At 35.8% G+C, this 19,563-nt stretch overlaps 1 protein-coding gene across 1 annotated transcript in view; it reads right to left on the bottom strand.

Annotated features, from left to right (window-relative positions):
* Window positions 1-19,563, bottom strand: part of LOC132151636 (receptor-type tyrosine-protein phosphatase gamma-like) — an 81,917-nt gene that overhangs the window by 15,773 nt on the left and 46,581 nt on the right. Inside the window, exons 5-13 of the mRNA XM_059559892.1 lie at window positions 18,909-19,057; window positions 14,174-14,269; window positions 11,926-11,992; window positions 10,649-10,806; window positions 9,310-9,505; window positions 5,132-5,316; window positions 2,385-2,493; window positions 2,239-2,288; window positions 1,115-1,865 (exon numbers count right to left, since the gene is read on the bottom strand). Coding sequence (XP_059415875.1) covers window positions 1,115-1,865; window positions 2,239-2,288; window positions 2,385-2,493; window positions 5,132-5,316; window positions 9,310-9,505; window positions 10,649-10,806; window positions 11,926-11,992; window positions 14,174-14,269; window positions 18,909-19,057 — 1,761 coding nt within the window. The remainder of the gene's footprint in view (window positions 1-1,114; window positions 1,866-2,238; window positions 2,289-2,384; window positions 2,494-5,131; window positions 5,317-9,309; window positions 9,506-10,648; window positions 10,807-11,925; window positions 11,993-14,173; window positions 14,270-18,908; window positions 19,058-19,563) is intronic.

Raw genomic sequence — 19,563 nt, 5'->3', positions numbered from 1 at the left:
ATTATATTTCCATAGAACTTTATATTCTGTTGCTGACTATTTATTTTTATTATATTTATATATTTTTATATTCTTTAATTTTGTTTTATTACATATTTTATATTTAATTAAATTTTTATATTTATTTTAATACATTTTTATTTTGTCATAATATTTACATCCACTAGCATTCAAAAGTTTTGGGTTGGTAATTTTTAATTAGATTTATGTATTTATTTATTTATTTATTTATTTTTTGCAAGATGTCTCACCAAGACTGCATTTGGAGAAGTTGTGGCCTAAAGGATAGAGAGTCGGACTCGCAATCGAAGGGTTGTGAGTTCAAGTCTCGGGCCGGCAGGAATTGTAGGTGGGGGGAGTGCATGTACAGTGCTCTCTTCACCCTCAATACCACGACTGAGGTGCCCTTGAGCAAGGCACCGAACCCCCAACTGCTCCCCGGGCGCCGCAGCATAAATGGCTGCCCACTGCTCCGGGTGTGTGTTCAGAGTGTGTGTGTTCACTGCTCTGTGTGTGTGCACTTTGGATGGGTTAAAATCAGAGCACGAATTCCGAGTATGGATCACCATACTTGGCTGTATGTCACGTCACTTTAACATGTCACGACTCATATTTGATCAAAAATACAAGAATGCTGATAATATGCTGATTTGGTGCTTAAGAACCATCTCTAATTATCAATGTTGAAAACAGTTGTGCTGCTTAGTATTTTTGTGTAAATCACATTAATCGTTTTAAAATTACTTTTCAAATAAAGAATATCATTGCTTTGAAATAGATCTTTCTTGTATCAGTGTTAAATTGTCTACTGTCTCTTTTAACCAGTTGAATGTGTCTTTAATGAATAAAACTATTTATTTCATAAAAATTCAAAAACATTTTTACATTATGCATTTATTTTATTCTTTTAAAAACATTATGCATTTATACATTTCAATATTTCAAATTTAACTAGTCAGTATGAAAGTGAAAGTCGTGACATATGTATATGTGTATATATATTTTAATATAATAAGGTGAAGTAAATTATTATTTTTTGGTCCAATTTGTCACAACTTATTAATTTTAATAGTCTTTTTGTCCATTTTAGACAGCAAGTCTGTAGCCCACCTACCAGTGTGAATGTAGTACGGCCAGTGCGCCTTCTCCTCATTGGTGAGTTTGGATGTCTCTGTGGAGCTGGAGGGAAGCTGCATGTCTGCAGTATCATTATCCTCCAGCCAAGTTGGTTTTGATGAATCCTCAGCAGAAGGCCTCTCTGTGGCACGAGGCACCTGCTCTTCCACTATTCTAGGGGCTAATGTGGAGTTCTCAGCATTAACATCAGCCCTCTCTCGTCCCCGCTCCCTGTGTTTTGAAGTTGGGACAGGGGCAGGTGATTTTCGAGGCACCGTCTTGTCCTGCTTTTTGTCCTTGACTGTCACATATTTCCCCTTTTTTTTCTTCTCCTCTTCTCCCTGTTCCTCCTCTTCTTCTTCTTCTTCCTCTTTCTCCTCTCTCTCCCGGTCATCTTCCTGTTTGTCATTTGCTTCAGTGTTGTTCTCCGAGGTCAGGATGTTGCTGTCAGATGGGGTGTTTTCGGCAGTGGGAGTGGCTGGATGCTGAGTGGGTGTGGGTCCTGAGTTTGTAGAGTGGGTTGGCCAAAACGATCCTGGCAGGGAAGAAATCACACTGCCACTGAAACCCAGTCCTGCCAACAGAGTGCTGGTCACCACAGATGCTACAGTGGCTTGTCCTCCACTGGATGGAGGCCCCATTCCCGTTGCCATGGAGACAAAGGAAAAGGGGAGGCCAGCTGACGTCCAGGTAGAGGAGCCTGAGCTTATAGGCGCCATGTCTGCCGAAGAGGCGGGGGAAACTGTGGGCTAGAAAGGGGCGGAAAAAGAAAAGGAATACTCTTAACATGCGCAAACAAACCAATAAACTGGCTTAAGATTGATAACTATTAAGATAACTATACTAGCGTCCACACCAACACACAATAATGTTCTGATATTATGAGCATGCGCTGTAGTTCTGATGTCTGCTGCTTTAACTGGATTCTGATTGGCTGTCAATGTTTTATGGTTCATCAGCTAGAAAAACTAGTTGTGAAAGTGATTCCAATTATATTTTTTCTCTGTGCTGTAATCATTATAGGTGTGTGCGAACTATTAAAATTATATCTTTATAGTTATTGTTATAGTTATTGTCCTTGGTGTGAATAGGCCTTATTTAAAAAAAATTACAGTTACCCACCATTCCAGTTTTCACAATCCTTGTGCCCTCAAATATCCTTGTGGTGTTTGCTTGAAGAATAAATCACAGCATGACAATCAGTACTAATGAAGCAATTGATCATGTTGAATTTTTACGAACAGAAAGCTACTTAAACTTAGACAGACCTCTGAATAAAAGTGTTTGGCTGAAGTCACTGCGCTGGTCTCCCAGACATACAGCTTGCACTCTGAACAGATACAGGACATCTGGAGACACGAGTGTGATGACTGCCCTCTGCAGGAGACATATGACACACCATACATTTTAATAACCCAGTACAACACATAGATGCCAGGAATAGAGACCTCATACCTTCAGAATAACTCATACAACCTTTGAAGTAATGTACACTACGCACATTTTCAGTATGCAAGGAATACCCATATAAACCCTCAATTCTTTTTAAAGAATATAATAAATTTTTGTTCTATAAGGATACATTAAATTGATCAAAAATGAACAGCAAAGTCATTCATGTTACAAAAATGTAATGTAATTTTGAACTTTCTATTCATCAAAGAACATTGAAAACAATGCATCATGATTTCTACAAAAATATTAAGCAGCACAATTGTTTTCAACACTGATAAAATGAAGTGAGTGCCAAATTTCCATATAAGAATGATTTCTGAAGGATCGTGTGACACTCAACACTCGAGTAATGAATGCAAAATTACATTTTAATTACATTTACATTAAAATAGAAAACAGCTATTTTAAATTGTAATAATTTATCGCAATATAAGATGTTCCTCTAATTTTGAGAATATAAATTATTTAAATAAATTCAGCCTTGGTGAGCATAAGACTTCATTAAAAAACATTAAATAACCTTATCAACACAAACCTTTAAATGGTACTAGTGAGATGGTACATTTTAAAAGGTTTTCGGTGTACAGTCAAATACAGATTGCCTCAAATCTAAGAGACACCACAAAACTCCAATTTTGATTTCAAGCTGTCTTCATTTGACCAAAACCAAGTCTAATTTACTGATTGCCCAACGCACAGTAAAAGTGTCCCTTCAACAGCTACACACAAATCCAAAAACCTCATTACACAACACAGAGCGAGCAGATGCAAATCTGACAAGATCTTATTTTGCAAAACCGAAATGTCAAAGCAAATTTGACATCTGCCATTATTATTTGTATAAAATGACACTTATTTATTGCAATGTCCTGCTCCGTTTTTCTGCGATCCTCAGTGTCCCAGACAGGGATAAATATTCATTTGAATTTCATATACCCAAAGTTGGTCTTGATTCGCTGGCACAACCTGTGACTGGGCTTAAAATCATGATGGGATGTAGAGTGAAAGAAAGTAATTGGACTTTAACCGTGGCAGTTATATCCCTCAACTAAATCCAAATCTAATTTGACCAAGGCTAAAAAAGACTGACAGTGCTCATCAGAAAAAGTTCCTTCAGCTGGCTGGACATTGTCTTGTTGTCATGGATACTGTGTGTGAAAGGCCGCTCCAATAAGGTGACTGACAGACATGGATTTAAGTCATTCATTAGACTTGAGGGAAGAAAGACAAAATGCTGTCCAAGTCCATCAAATCGATGTGAGCAGTCCATCCATCAGAATTAAGAGGGAATGCTAGGGTCCAGAAGACAAAGCTCCCGCCACAGCTTTTGACATGATGCTTAAGTTGCTGTTTCAAGGGTAAAATTTATTTATATTGGTCAAACGTTCAAATTAAATGAATTAATTGGCTACCCTGCAGTCCTCTGACATCTGTACCATAAAACAATATCTGCTACAGTGTCTTAAGTCTTTCTTATTCTTTTTCATTGTAGATAACTGCCAACAAGTCTGAGCACTACAACACGTCTGGAGATCACATCTGGATTTGTAATAGCGGAGGTGTTCCATTGCATCTTACACTTCTATCTAGCTCAAGAGTCTTTAACAGGGGGTCTGTGACACACTAACACCGTGTCCTAACACACCCAAAAAAGGTATCTTTTCCATGTTAATCAGAGTTTCTGTCCTAACCAGCCGTAACATGCAAAGTTCCTATTTTAGTAAGCGGTTTCTATTTCTGTGACATCGTGGCTGGAACAACTACATATGACATTGATAATCTCAGGTACTGATAATGTGCTTTATTTAATGTTAAAAGTGTCTTGACATGAGTTTGAATATCATTTTGCATGACCTTTATAGCCATATTGAAAGCAACGACCGATAGTTTACCTCATATTTCGAAAATAAATGAAAGCAATTCTAGTTGGGTCGTGTCTGGTTAGGATGTGGTGTAAGGGGTCCATAGTGGTACTGCAACTTTTTTAGTTTTTTTTGGGAAGCCAATGCAAAACTGCATAAAACAAACCTAATTTCAAGTAAAACTAAATAAATCATTGTTAATCTGACATTATAATAATCTAAATAAAATTAAAATGACATTTTAATATACTTCAATTGTATCAGCATTGTAGTAATAATCAATCATATACACTACCTAAAAATTTTGATTTTTTTTTTTATGTCTCAAAAGTTTTAGAGTCAAATGTCACTAAATATTGTTTTAAATGATTTAAACATTACTTTAAAATGTTCTATTCTAAAATATATTTTAAAATGTAATTTATTGCTTTGATGGCAAAGCTGAAATTTTCAGCAGTCATTAGTCCAGCTTTCAGTGTCACATGATCCTTAAGAAATCTTTTTAATATGCTGAGACTGAGACACATCTGTAACCAAAGGATGAAAAACGTCTAACAGTGCTTACGCCACTTGTGCCTTCAGTCTAACGTTCCCTCCTCACAGTGATTGAATAAATGGTTCAGGACTAAAATAATTATGGCTGAGGGAAAGAGGTTTGCTGTAGTTGGCACTTTGCATTTCATTGTCAGAAGCCTTACCGTACTGTGTTCTCCGCTCTGCGTAAAGGTCTTCTCAAGAGACATTTCATCCTTTACCCAGCTGTAGGAGACAATGAAGCCCACTATAGGCGGGTGGTAGACAGCTGCCGGTCTGTCCCAGGTCAACACAAGAGCAGTTCTGTTCAGAAGGTGGACCTTCATGTTGTCAGGGATGCTGCTGCAGACTGGATGGAGAAAGGAGAAGCAGAGCGATGAGATAAGACTGATGAAAACATGGAGGAAGAAGGTACAGTTGTTCTCATTTGATTAGGGATGTGTGACTGGAGATAACTGGGTGGAATTATGGCTCTTCTGCAGTGGGAGCCGAGCCAGATCTCAGCCGCACAGGTCCACGACTGCAGCCCCCAGGTGAAGCTAAATCTTTCATTGCTGTCTGACTCACCAAACGTTCTCACTAGAAACTGCTTCAAAGTGGAAAATAATACATGAGTTCATCTCAATCTGCCTCCAGGCTTTCAAACAGCCTTGCAGTGAGCGCACGCATGCGTGGCTGTGGAAACAGCAGGAAGCCTGAGTGTCTGTGTGTAATACTCAGTGGTGGGAAAAAAAATACACCAATCATGCACGTCAGTTAAAATGCAGCTACAACAATGAAAAATGAATGCGTATGAAATGAAAAATGAAATGCAATGAATGAAAGAAGTTGTGGCCTAGTGGTTAGAGAGTCAGACTCACAATCGAAGGGTTGTGAGTTCGAGTCTCGGGCCGGCAGGATCATGTACAGTTCTCTCTCCACCTTCAATACCACGACTGAGGTGCCCTTGAGCAAGGCACCGAACCCCCAACTGTTCCCCGGGCGCCGCAGCATAAATGGCTGCCCACTGCTCCGGGTGTGTGTTCACGGTGTGTGTGTTCACTGCTGTGTGTGTGCACTTTGGATGGGTTAAAAGCAGAGCACGAATTCTGAGTATGGGTCACTTTGTGTGAATGTCACTTTCACTCAAAATGCACTGGCGTTCAAAAGTTTGGGGCTGGAAGATTTTAAAAAATGTTTATGAAAGTCTCTTGTGCTCAGAAAGGCTACATTTATTTGATTAAACAAACAGTAATATTGTGAAATAACATTACATTTTAAAATAGCTGTTTTCTATTTGAACGCATTTTAAACTGCAGTTTATTCATATGATGGAAAAGCTTAATTTTTAGCAGCCTTCAGTGTTACATGTCTCTTTAGAAATCTTTCTCATCTGATCTGTTGCTCAAGAAACATTTCTTCGTTTTATTATTTCGAGAACAACTGAAAACACTGCGGTTTAATATTTTTGTGGAAAATGCAGAATATTAATAACTATGACTGGGACTGTTATATACATACTATTATAATGAGAACACCATTATAATAAAACACTGTGAACTTTTAGAGTTTGGCTGCTGTGTTTCTGCACATTGTTTCGCGAAGAACGTGTCCACAAAATGAGTTCATTCAGAGCCGCGCAGACAAGGTTATTAAACGCAATTAATGTTGCATTTAATATATATATATATATAGTAATTGGTCATATATAGTAATTGGGTAAATATAATTTGCTAATGTTGTGCTAGTGCGATTGATCTAATTTGTGTTTTTTTGAGTATAGGGAGAAGCAAAGGTTTCTGAAGACCATTAGGAATCTCATCACACACAAATAAAACACATCTCATCATGTTGTTTCCGTGGCTATTGTTTTCAACTTCCTTGTTACAGTGACATCTTTGTTGGTGCTTTTTTATGTCACAGACATTACAAACAGGGCCGTCTTTAGGGGGGTGCAACTGACGCGGCACTTATCACACAAATCATTCGGTGGGATGTGTTTTTGTCAAGCTGGGCGGACCGCATTAGTTGCGCTTGATAAGGTCATTATGCCGAAAGCCTCTACTCTTAATGTGTGTGTATCAGCATTAGTGAACTGTCAACAAGCCTGTGATAAACACGTCTGTGAAACGCGAGGCAGATCGCAAGAACACAAGAAGTGAAACGAGGACGAGGGGGTGATTAGTGAAAGGGCATCTGCTGTGGAAGTCGGCCTTGAGAGCTTCTGTTAGCACGGATGACTCAGCGAGAGCCCATTATTTTCATCAGTTCAATCATCAGCATGCTAATGACTGCCGCCATTACTGTCCGGCAGAGATAACACAGAGTCTGATGATTCAAATTGACTCTATTCTCATGGTGGTTCTTTAGGTTATGTAGTCAACAAGCTAAGATGTCAGCTCTGGGTATAGCAACAGTAACGCTCTGTGCTTGACACTATGGTTTAATTAATTCCTTTTGAACAAATGGTCAGTAAAATAAGTTGTTTGTCCTCCAGAAAATGTAATGATTCTATATTCTAAATTTGTAATATTTTGTTCAAAGTTTATGAGCTTTGTATATTTTTTGCGACCCACTTACTGAAGTAAATATAATTAAAAGCCCCAGAATTGATGTTCTATTGTTATTTTTAAGCTGAATTTAGACATCAAATTTAATAATGAAATATTAAATTAATAAACTAATACTGGTTTGTAGTTACTGAAAAACTAGTATTTCATAAATTAAAAAATAAAATGTTTTTATATTTAAATTTTTTAATTGTTAATTTTAATACAACTTTGGTAACAGGGTTGAATGGTTGAGCATAAAAAGTCAATAAACTTTGCCAAATTTAATTTAAAAGACATTGGTTTATCAATTCTATAATTCTATATATAATTATATAATTACAAAACTGATTTAAATTTAAATAATATTAAATTATTTTAATATATAAATTTAAATTTAAATAAATATATATATTAGGGCTGTAAGTCGATAAAAATCTTTAATCTATTTAATTACATGATGTGTTGCTTAATTAATGGCAAATTAAATTTGGCTGTGAAAATACCCACAAAAGATAATTTAAAGCTATTATTGTGTTAAATGAGAAAGTATCAACTTGACATTGCAAAGAGTAGGTATAGAAATAAATATTTGTATTTTATTTTATTACACAAATGTTTAGCCTATAGTGGCCTAATTTAAACTATGGAAAAAAAGAAGATACTTCAACAAAAGAAGGCCACACAGGTTTGAAACGACATGAGGTGAGTAAATGATGACATCATCTTATGTTTAATTTTGATTTTGTTTTTATGAAAATATACTCTAAATAAGAAGTTAATGCATTTATTTATATATATATATATATATATATATATATATATATATATATATATATATATATATATATATATATATACACAATTAAATATTAAACAATATTAAATATTATAAATATTATAAATTAAATGTAGTTTTGTAGTAATTTATAAAGTTATTCTGTAGTTATTTTATTTCTATTTAAAAAAAAAAACATTTTGTTTGATAAGAAAGTTTGATGAGGCAATAATTCTTACAATTTATGTAAAATGTAGACATTGGATTGGGTTTGTTGATTGCTACATAATATCATATCAAAAGCAAAGCATATCTAATAATTCTCACAAAAAAAACATTTGTGTTAATTCTTTAAAAGCAAGCTGACTAAAGTGTACCCTACTCAAGGAAAACACCATGGAAGAAAGCATTTGAAACAGATGAAAAATCAACATTATGATAAAAAGATGCATTATTGCAAAGGGTTTTCACAACCGTTTGCTTTCGAAAACGCCAGAACTGCTATTTGGCCACACAGTTTTCATTTGTACGAGTTTATTTTTAGAGGGAATATTAATGATGATTATTCTGCCTTTCGGCTGTGTTGCATCACTCCCGACTTCATCACAACCAATAGCAATCAATTCCCTCAGCCGGAGAGGAAAACAACGCTATCATTAACGCACACAGCACAGCGTCCTATCGTTTCTGGCTCAGCTCAGAGTCCTGTGATGCTGTAGTCACTGCATTAATAAATCCTATTTATTCAGTCTGTCTCAAGAGCAATGGATATCCCAAAAACAACCAGCTTTGCACTTTATGCATGAGACGAATGAGAAGAAACCCAAACAAGACGTCTATAAGTAAGCAAAGTTCCAGTGGTAAATCTTCAGATTCATAAAAAAATGGACATTCTTACTATTTCCTAATGATAGGATCATTTTGAAGACTATGAAAGTCTATGTTGTATCGTTAGTATTATCATAGGAATAAAAAGAAAACATTCTTCTTGCTTCTTTGATTGGTCAGGCCAGATTTGGGAAGAAAGCCATCATACCTCGAGAAGTTTCTGAGTCTGCAGCGCTGGCCATGCTGTCTGTCATGAGGTCATGCATCCAAGCATCCATCAGAGCCGATTTGAAGATCTGCCGGCTGTCGAGATCCTGAGTGGGCCGATGGTTATTCCTCAGGTAATCCACGGACTTCACATGATCCTGCTGCTCTGTGGTGAAGATGGAGTAGAACGCCTCCAGCTACAGAGGCAGAAAGACAAAGTACAACATTCTCCATGAGTTTCATTTGTCTATGCAAGGGAATGTCTGAATTTATTTACTATTTATTGTTAGGCAAAAAGGAGAAGTGCGCGCTGAGCATGACTTTGTGGTTTTATTCTGTGTGATGCTGAATACAGCAGGAAGAAAAGTAAAATATTGGAACGAATAAGTTAATCCATGTTAGCTGTGAACACATTCCAGATAAGTGTATAAATTATTATACTAAATTTGTATAGTGATTTTTGAGTGGTTGTTAGTTTTGGAAGCTTGCTAGGCCATAGATGTGGTTAAGAGGACTCTGCCAGTCATTTTCATCATTCACATACACAAAACCCGATTGAAAAAGCCTGATTGCTTAGAAATTGTGAATGATATTTCTATTATAATTCTGCATACTACTACTACTACTCTTACTAATTATGATTATTACTATCAACCTCAGTATTATTATTTAACAATTATATCTGAATAAGTAAATAATGAAAACAATAATTCTTATTCTTATTATGCATAATTAAAATTATATTCATATAATAATACAATAATATTCACATTAATATTAATAATACACTATGTCATGTACATTTTATATAATAATAATAATAGTATTTAACAATATTTTATTATTTATAAAATATTATTTAAATGTCCATTATTAATTATGACATAAAACAATAATGAACAAACTACCAAATTAAATAAGTAAATAACACTAATACTGGATAATATTGATATGGTCACAGATATCCCTAGAATAATCTTAGAAAGAGTACTATTACTGGTCAAAATAAGCAGCACTTCATTATTTTCAGTGTAATGATACTATATATCAACAAAACATATACACACATACATGCATCAATTTGTTTAGCCAGTCTTCTGCATCTTCCATCTCATTTCCAGAAACATTTGAGCACACAGCAGATGAGTCACACTACTCGTGTAATATTGTGTGTTTGTGTGCTTGCTTGCAGATGGTACGAATATGATACAGGAGAATGAACGCAGACCAATTTCAAGCATAGTGCACACAGCTGGAGGTGATACATGATCATATGAATGTAAAGTGCATGTAGGCATGATTATGTGTATGTGTGTGTGTGTGTGTGTGTCTTTGGCAACCTGCTGGTAGGACAGGTAAACAGGCCGACTGAAGATGATCCACTCCACGACTTTACTGCAGGGAGGTGTCGTGAGCGAACCGGTGTAGCGGTAGTAACTTCCCAAGGATGATGGCAGCAGATCCCTCAGTATGAATGGAACAAGGTTTGTTTCCTTCTCTGTTAAACAAAAGACACAGAATAAACACTCCAAGATTGAAGGAGATCTTATGAAGCCTGACTGAAGTACTATGATGCAGCAAGATATGTAGCACAAGTTTTGGTGACATGTTATTATCTTATACTTAGTTCTTCTGGTATTTAGAAATATATATATATATATGTATATATTTCCAGACTGTAACTGGGTGGGCAAAGTTTCTGAACAATAGATGCGGCGATTGCATGTTAAACTTTTAGGACCTTGCAAATAGTTTTGATGAAATTGACAATTAAATTACTGTTTAAAAGTTTGGGGTCAGTGAGATAGAAAAAATAAAAGATACAATAAATTAATAGTTTTAATAGGTAAAAATTCATGGAATTGCTCAGAAGCGACAGTCAAGGCCTTTCAAAATGTTACAAAATACAGTCTTCAAATCAATGCTGCTCTTTTGAACTTTCTATTCATCAAAAAATCCTGAAAAAACGTATCATGGTTTCTACATAAATATCAAGCCGCACCGCTGTTTTTAGCATTGATAATAGTGAGAAATATTTCTTGAGCGGCAAACCAGCATATTAGAATGATTTCTGAAGGATCATATGATACTGAAGACCGGAGTAATGATGCAGAAAAAAAAATCAGCTTTGCGTTCACAGAAATAAATTACATTTTAAAATATATACAAAAAAAACAGAAAACATTTTAAATCGCAATAATATTTCAGAATATTACTGTTTTTGCAGACTAACCGATCCAAACTTTGTTTCCATAGTAGTTCACTTAAAAAAAAATAAGACCATTCAGAATTCATATTTAATTTCTCATTATGTGGATTCCATGTTTTCAATTCCAAAAGAGAACCTTTTGAAATTCATGATTATTTTAGCAAACTGTCTATTTGCTTCCAATAACCTAGAAAAGTATATATAGTATAGCTATAAAGTGTAGTTATATTGCAACAGTTTGACTTTTTAATCTTTAAAGAGCCATATAACCAACTGTATATAGAGCGAAAAATGGTTCTTTGTAGAAGGCTTAGATGCTCAGTTTTTATTATATATTACATTTATTTATTTGTATTTCCTTATATTATAATTGAGCACTCTGAAAGTTGTTTATATGGCAACATTTACCGTGATGGACTACCCTTTTGAGACCTGTGATGATGGGCTCAGCTGCAATGTTGTCTTTCTTCGCCACCTAGAAAACAAACAAACATTTGGAAATCAGCGATTATTCTGTTTTTCTATGTTAAAGAAATACAAAAAGGATGAGCTGCATTTAAATCCTGCTATATTATCGAACATAAGTTTCCCATGTGCTCTGCTTATGCAACATTAAAAACTAGAGCAAGCTGACATAAGCACCTGTTATTCAGGTTGATGGAGAAGCTCATTCAGGTCAGAGATGAAATATACTCACTTGTGCTCTCTGAGGATTCATTTGGTTGAACAAGGTGGCAATAAAAGAGCCCAAGGGAACCACCAATACAGGAGCTCCACATCGATTAACTATATAAAACCCCAAGGAATGGACATGTCACACGCCACATGACACCATTTGTCTAAGCACTAATAGTGGTAAGCCATAACGCTGTCACAAGTGGGTGAAAGAGTTTAAGTCCACCGACGTAGGTTATTCTTTCAGCGTTTGACAATGGATAAACATAGGACACACCTGCGTTCCACTTTCAGTGTGAAGAATAGGCCTGTCAAATTAGTTAAGGTGTGTAAAAACCTACTGTATGTGAGCGTGCAAAGCATGTTGTGAATGAAGGGGAATGAATATTGCAAAAAAGCTTATGTTATTTATTTCCACGGATCACCACGCTGACCTGTTAAGCCTGTTTTTCTCTATACATTCATGTGGCATCTCTGAATACTGAGGCTGTGCACCACAAATCTTCTTTTTTTTTGGCTTGAATCATTAAGAAAACTGTGAAAATTGTGCCATTTTCACCCTTGATAAGAACGTTGGTCACAGTAAAAAAAAAAAACACAAAAAAGAGGAAACGTAAAAATGAACAAACAGGAGACAATGCTGGTAGGAGCATAATGGTATGTCTGTAAAAACGGATGAAAAATTTTCTCACTGATGGTTACAGTGGAGGTCTATGGAGCAAGGCATTTCAAAAAGTAGAAAAATTTGGCTTGCATTTGCATTTATGCACTTATATTTGGGTTAGTAAGTATATATATATTTATAGAAATTAATACTTTTATTTACATTAAATTGTGGCAAAAGATATATTTCATTTAAATGCTATTCATTTGAATTTTTTATTCATCAATGAATCCTGAAATGCATCCCGGTTTCCACACAAAAATCAGTTTTCAACAATAATAACAAATGTTTCTTGAGGACCAAATCAGCACATTACTATCTTTGCCATCACAGGCAATACATAAAATTGTGAAACATTAAAATAGAAAACAGTTATTTTAAATTGTAAAGATAACTTTATTACAGTATTAAACTGTAATAACTTTATTACAGTATTATAACAGTATTACCGTTTTATTGTTGACCATATAAATGCAACTTTGGTAATCAGAAGAGACTTTCAAAAACATAAAAAAAAATCTCTGTAACCCCAAACTTTATGAACAGTACAATGAGTTACACTAGTTGTAAAGTTGTCTAAATCATGCTTTTAGTGGTTGGACTTCCTTTCTAGAGGATAAACGTCAGATTATGCAGGCCCAGATGGAAAACAAAAATAAAGACTGCAGATTGCCCACAAAAATCTGCAGACTTTATTTTTGTTTCCCATCTGGGCCTGCATAATCAGACATTTATCCATAAATTACAATAATGCCACTAATATACTGAATTATTTGCATAAAACAATTTTATGAAAATAATTTATTTTATCCGAATCCATGGCTAACTACATCTACCAGAAGAAGCCATGCTAACCAGTTAAATCTTGACCTCTATATTATACCATGTTATTGTTCACATCTTCATAAATGAATAAAGATCGCAAGAACCTTTGAAGAGACAAGACTACCAGGCAACTTCATCATGCTAGTCACTCACAAAGTCTTGCAGCTACACTTCTGAAGCAGTTTAGTTGTACTTTAACTTTTATCCCAATGCAATGCCTTGCCCCATGGACTCTCATTATTCTTTGAAATTGAAGCAAGAAGCAAGTTTATTCTATTATACTGTGAGAAGAGCGAGAGAGAAAGATGGCTAGAAGGCAGCAGAAGATGTCAGTGCTTTCTTCTACCTGTTGCTAATGGTGAAAATAGCCCCTGAGGCTACATGGGCCCAACCCAAATCTATCTGCTGTTTTTAGTCTCTGGTACCATGAGCCCTATTTCACAAGCTGGTAAACATTTGAAAATCCCCCCAAAAATCAAAGAAGATCTTCACCTGAAAGAAGACAGCCATGGCGGCGATGATTCGTCTCTCCTTTATCGCGGTGCTCATACTGTCAAAATCATCTGAATTGTAGAAATAAATCTGCATCTATTAGGCAAAGAGATGAGAACATGGTTTTATAACTGCGTTCCTACTTGACAGGGTATGAAATGGCTCGTACTAATGTTCTGCTTTAACTTTCCTGTTTGGTAAACACAAAGCATTGTGGTATCAAAATTGGTACAGTACGCTGTCAAATCCTCACAAACTGATATTCCTCTCATCATCTTCACACGCACAATAACGGCATATCTGGCATATCCTACTTCTGTCATCACTCTACATTTTGACATCTGAGACAACTAGGGATTATACGTTTTCTTTCTGAGGACGGATTTAGGGAGAAAGCGAACCTCAGAAGCAAATCCCCTCAGCAAGGCGCAATAACAACGTGTCTTTGTTGCCTTAAACATGGTCTCTGAACAAACGCACAAAGTGCCTTGTGTCAAATAAATGCTAAATTTACTATTGCAGAAAAAACAGGGCTGATCGCACAAAGACAGAGAAGGGGAGAAAAGAAAAGCGGGATGAATGGCATGTCAAAGCTCACAGCAGCTGAGTAATCGTGAAAGAGATCGTTGAAATGCAGGGAATAAGATTAAGCCACACTATGACAATCACGTTCCAATTGAGCTTATTTTCTGGCAGCCTTTCATGCAGCGGCATTATTTGCCTGCCGTTGTTGTTCTTTCTTCGTTTTATTTTGTGGATTTCACTTTAGCACATTTCCCTGGTTATTTAATGGTGCGTGTAAGAAAAATAGCAAGCTCTTATTTTGTTAGACCAGTGGTTTTTAACTGACGGTGCCGCAGTCTCTTTTGAAAAGAGAGCAATGATAAATGCAAAGAATAAAATGCTGCTAACCATATGATCTTACATTTAAGGACAGGAAAGTACTTTTTTAAAGAAATAAATCAGAGGCTTTGTGTCCAATCAAACTAAACCTTTAAGTAACTACAAACATTTGTAATATTAAATTATGCATGGTAAAGAATATGACACAAACTACATAAAAAACAAGTTACAGATATAATATTGGCCTGTTATATGGTTTGCTTAGGCATTCTGGGTGTTTTTTAACACTTTTTTTTATGTACTGTAGTTGCATACCAACACTCTGGTCCCTAGATATTAATTTAGGGATGCACCGAATATTTTGCAACCAAAATTATTCAGCCAAAAATAACAACAAAAACTTTCAGTGTTCAGTCAAATAAGCAAAAAGACAGAATAAATTGTACTGAGCAATGACATGAAGCGGTCAAATAGAGGCGCGCACTAATGCAGCAAATGTGACGGCAGTGTAGAATCATTTAAAAAATGTCAGAAAAAGATGCAAAAAATCATTACAAGCAACGAAATCGAGAGACTGTTTAGCACTGCATCGCATGCCTTCAATGAGAAGAGGAAGGGGTGGTTTTTGCTGGTTACTGTATGATAACTGAAATCACGAAATGTCCTTAAACAATTAAATAAACTACAGGACATTGTGTTTTCTAGATAAACAAATTGCATGTATTCAAAGTGCAAGGAAAATCTGCACTGAAATGGTGTTATTCGTCAATTGCTTAGTAACATTTTTATGAATTTTTACAAGGCATGTGACAATGTTTCATTTTGTTCAGCTTCGACCTCAGCCAAGAATTTTCATTTCGATGCATCCCTAATAGTAGGTTTATGGATTTGCTCACTTGTTTTATCATCAGCCAGACACATAAGCACAAGTCTGATCACTTAAAAAGTTAAAGAACATTCCTCCTCAAAAAGATGCACGATTTGAGATATGATTCAATAATCTGATGTAGTGAGAAATAATATGCAATTCTGTAAAGACAAAAGCCTGCTTGAATCAATCAGCGAACACATTACATGCATAAAATGCATATAAATAACAGATATCACTCTTTATCTCCCAAAAATGTCTTAAAATTATATTTAAATGCTTCATTTTATTATGTTTACATTATAGCAAGATTTTTCTATAAAATCGTGTATGGACTATTAAGTAACCCTAAGATGTTTCAGTTGTTTGCTATTTCATAGCAAAAATACACGTGCACCACAACCTGGAGGCAGACATTTTTAGAAGTATATTAAAAAGCCTTTTACATGCTAATTTAAACAAATATTTGATCTAAAGTTTCAATAAACTGTTCCAACTATTCCAAGAAACTATCATTTCACGTCAGGCTTCACGGGGTTACCATCTAATGCAAACAGTATGTGCTTAAGTTTAATACCCCGGGTTAAGAGTTCATTAAACACTCATGCTGATGCTTGCCTTGGAAAGCAACACTTATAAAAGTGGCAAAAAGGCCAAAAAATTAAATGAACATGATTGCTGTTGTAGTTTAATTTACTATGCCAGATTTGAGCCAGAGGTCAAACCAAGTCATTGAGAGATAATTGGATGCATCTCTTCTCAGTCTCTGGCTTCAGTGCGTTTGGGTTTTAAATCGCTAGATAATGCTAAGCGGCTATACAGCAGCGTACGGAATTGGATACACATCAATTGTATTTTGGTGTAAAATGGGGTTTATGGAGCAAAGTCGATTCGTCTAATGAGAAAGTGCTGCCAGAGAGGTGGACCCGGCCCAGGTCGTCTGACCTCTGTGCCAGCTAATTTCCAACAAACTTAGACTGATGAATACAAATGATTTTGCTTTCCCTTTCTCTAAATTGTTGTTGTGTAGACACTGTATTGATAGAAAAGAAATACTGCTAAATCATGGATAAATGCCAGTAGGGTTTGGCTCAAACAGCATTAGCATTTGTTTCTGCTCTGCACATATTCTGACCTTGTTGGAACACTGAAATTAAATGGAATGAAATAAAGAGCTATTTCTGTAACGGAGACTGGTACACCCTTGGCAAGGCAACAGGCATGTCAAAGGAACACAGGGCATTTTAGGCAAACAGATAACTAACCTCCAAACAAAGTAATTAAGACCAAACAATGTCAGAAGGGGTGGACAATGAATTAAACCGCTAATAAAGAGAAAAAAGAACAAAGTCTTTAATGAAAACCAATCAGTCTCCTTCAGGCCTCTTTTAAATCACAGACTTTAATGGTGTCCATTTATTGTCTTCACAGGGGAAAATATATTACTCGTTTACCACTAAATCTCATTAGCCAATTAGCTTCCTCCAAGAGCCAATACAGAGTTAATGGTGAGCGAGAGTAAAGCGCAGCACAAACACGGTCAGTTAATGAATCAAAATGGGGCAGAAACCATGTGCGGAAACAAAAATGTAAAAAAGGCAAGCATACCCTTGACTTAACACGGTCCAGCATATAATGTGTGATTGCATAACGATATTTAACTTGAATGCAGTAGTCCATTCTGAATTATCTGGCTATGCACTCAAAATAAAAAATGACTGCAGTGCACCTAACATTGTCTTGCATAGCTTTCAAACTTCAATGTGCATCCAGTGTTTTCAAGGGCAAATGGAGAATGTTTATAACCAAGCGTTAATACTTGTCTTGCACAAAATAATATCTGCAAGGCAAAAAAGACACTTTTTGAACTGTATGGCTGTTGAAAACAAGTAGAATTACCCTGCAAGTCATTGAAGGGAAATACGCTTAATTAAAGATTAAGGCTTTTCGTCATTGTTGACTGAGATGAGCACTGGGGCTCAGTACTTCTTTTCTCATATCCACAACATGTATTAAAAATAGACAGAATAGAGATAGATAGATGTGTGTGTGTGTGTGTGTGTGTGTGTGTGTGTGTGTGTGTGTGTGTGTGTGTGTGTGTGTGTGTGTGTGTGTGTATGTATGTATGTATCTATGTATGTATCTATGTATGTATATAGCATTATTATAAAATAATTATCACAATAATTGAAATAATACTGAATAGAAAGAATTCTGCCCATTTTCAAACCAAGATGAGCTGAAAACCAGACGACCAGAGTTCAAACAATTTTTAAAATATCACCTGAGGTGAGAAGGGAGCTGAATATCCTTGCTCCTCGGTGAAATGTAGCGGCTGCACCATCAAGTCAATAAAACACAATCGATCCAGTTTCATTGAGAGGTACTTCAATTAGTGCAGATTAGTACTCCACTTTCAACCCACTCAAGTCAAGGTGGAATCCTTGAACTTTATTGAAGAAACTCTTTTAGTAATGTTATCCGCCTAGTCTAAAATCCATTCCTAATAAGATTTTTTATTGTGAAAGTGGGTGGTTTAAGGAATATTCATAAGGACTGTTGTGAACAGGATTTTGTAAAGAAACAATGGACTCCTTTAGGCCTTTTGAGACCAGAAACAAACTTTTTTATCGTTGTCAAAGAAAGATTTCAGATTTTGATCGGGTTTCCATAGATGTACTGATAGCACTAACATATGGTTCTGTGACGAATCAACTACATTTCCGAAATGTCCCCATATAAAATGTTTGATTTAGATTTTTTTCTGAAGACAGATAAACATGTATAGTCATGGATATATATTGACTGAGTAATCCACTATTTTGTACAGGGGGGGTCAAAATGACAGAGGGGTAAAAATGACTGAACTGGGGACCTATGGTTGAGTTGGCATGGAATGACCCATAGAAAAGGCCTCTTAAATTGACACTGAGTAAATGGAACAGGTTTTTGTGTGTGTGTGTGTGTGTGTGTGTGTGTGTAGTTAACATACTCAACATTATGGACATAAAGCGACACACTCACCTCTACTGGAAACCTCTTTCCATTGATACTGTGCTCAGAACCAGCTGATCCATTGGTGCTGCCCCAGTGAAACTCCACTTTTTCTGCTCTGAAGCGTCCAGGTAGACCAGCCCCTCTCACAAAGTAATCATTCTTCAGAACAATAGACACTGGAATGAAAAAGAAAACCAGTTGAGAGAGTTAAATACTTTTACGATTAAGTATAAATACGTATTTTACATTTAATGAGCCATATTTTGTAAAACTAAGACTGCCCAAGTATATGTACTTTTTAAGCTGTGCAATTCAACAACAGACAATACAGGCAGATATGTATATACATTTCAATATCCCACTTTTCTTCAGACTGTATAATGCTTTAGAGGAATTTTGTCTTTTTTATGTTGACAAAGGACCTTTAAAACAAATAATGATGCAGAAGAAACTGAGTGTGTACTCTGCAGGCCAGAGCGGACACATCAGAATGAGCTCCATGGGCTCTCCTGGCACAGACCGTCACATTATACAGCATTAAGAAATGACCTCTTGACTCTTCAAAGCTTGGATTGGTAAACAAATTGAAAAATCTTCTGCTGGGTAGTCTCTGCAGAAACAGGATAACTACTTCATGCAACTTGTTTTTCCAAGGCTAATTAATGAGCTTGGCCAAATTCAA

The sequence above is a fragment of the Carassius carassius genome, chromosome 10, assembly GCF_963082965.1.
Source record: "Carassius carassius chromosome 10, fCarCar2.1, whole genome shotgun sequence".
NCBI lineage: Eukaryota > Metazoa > Chordata > Actinopteri > Cypriniformes > Cyprinidae > Carassius > Carassius carassius.
Note: the sequence above shows the minus strand (reverse complement) of the source record. Positions and strands in the feature narration are given on the sequence as shown.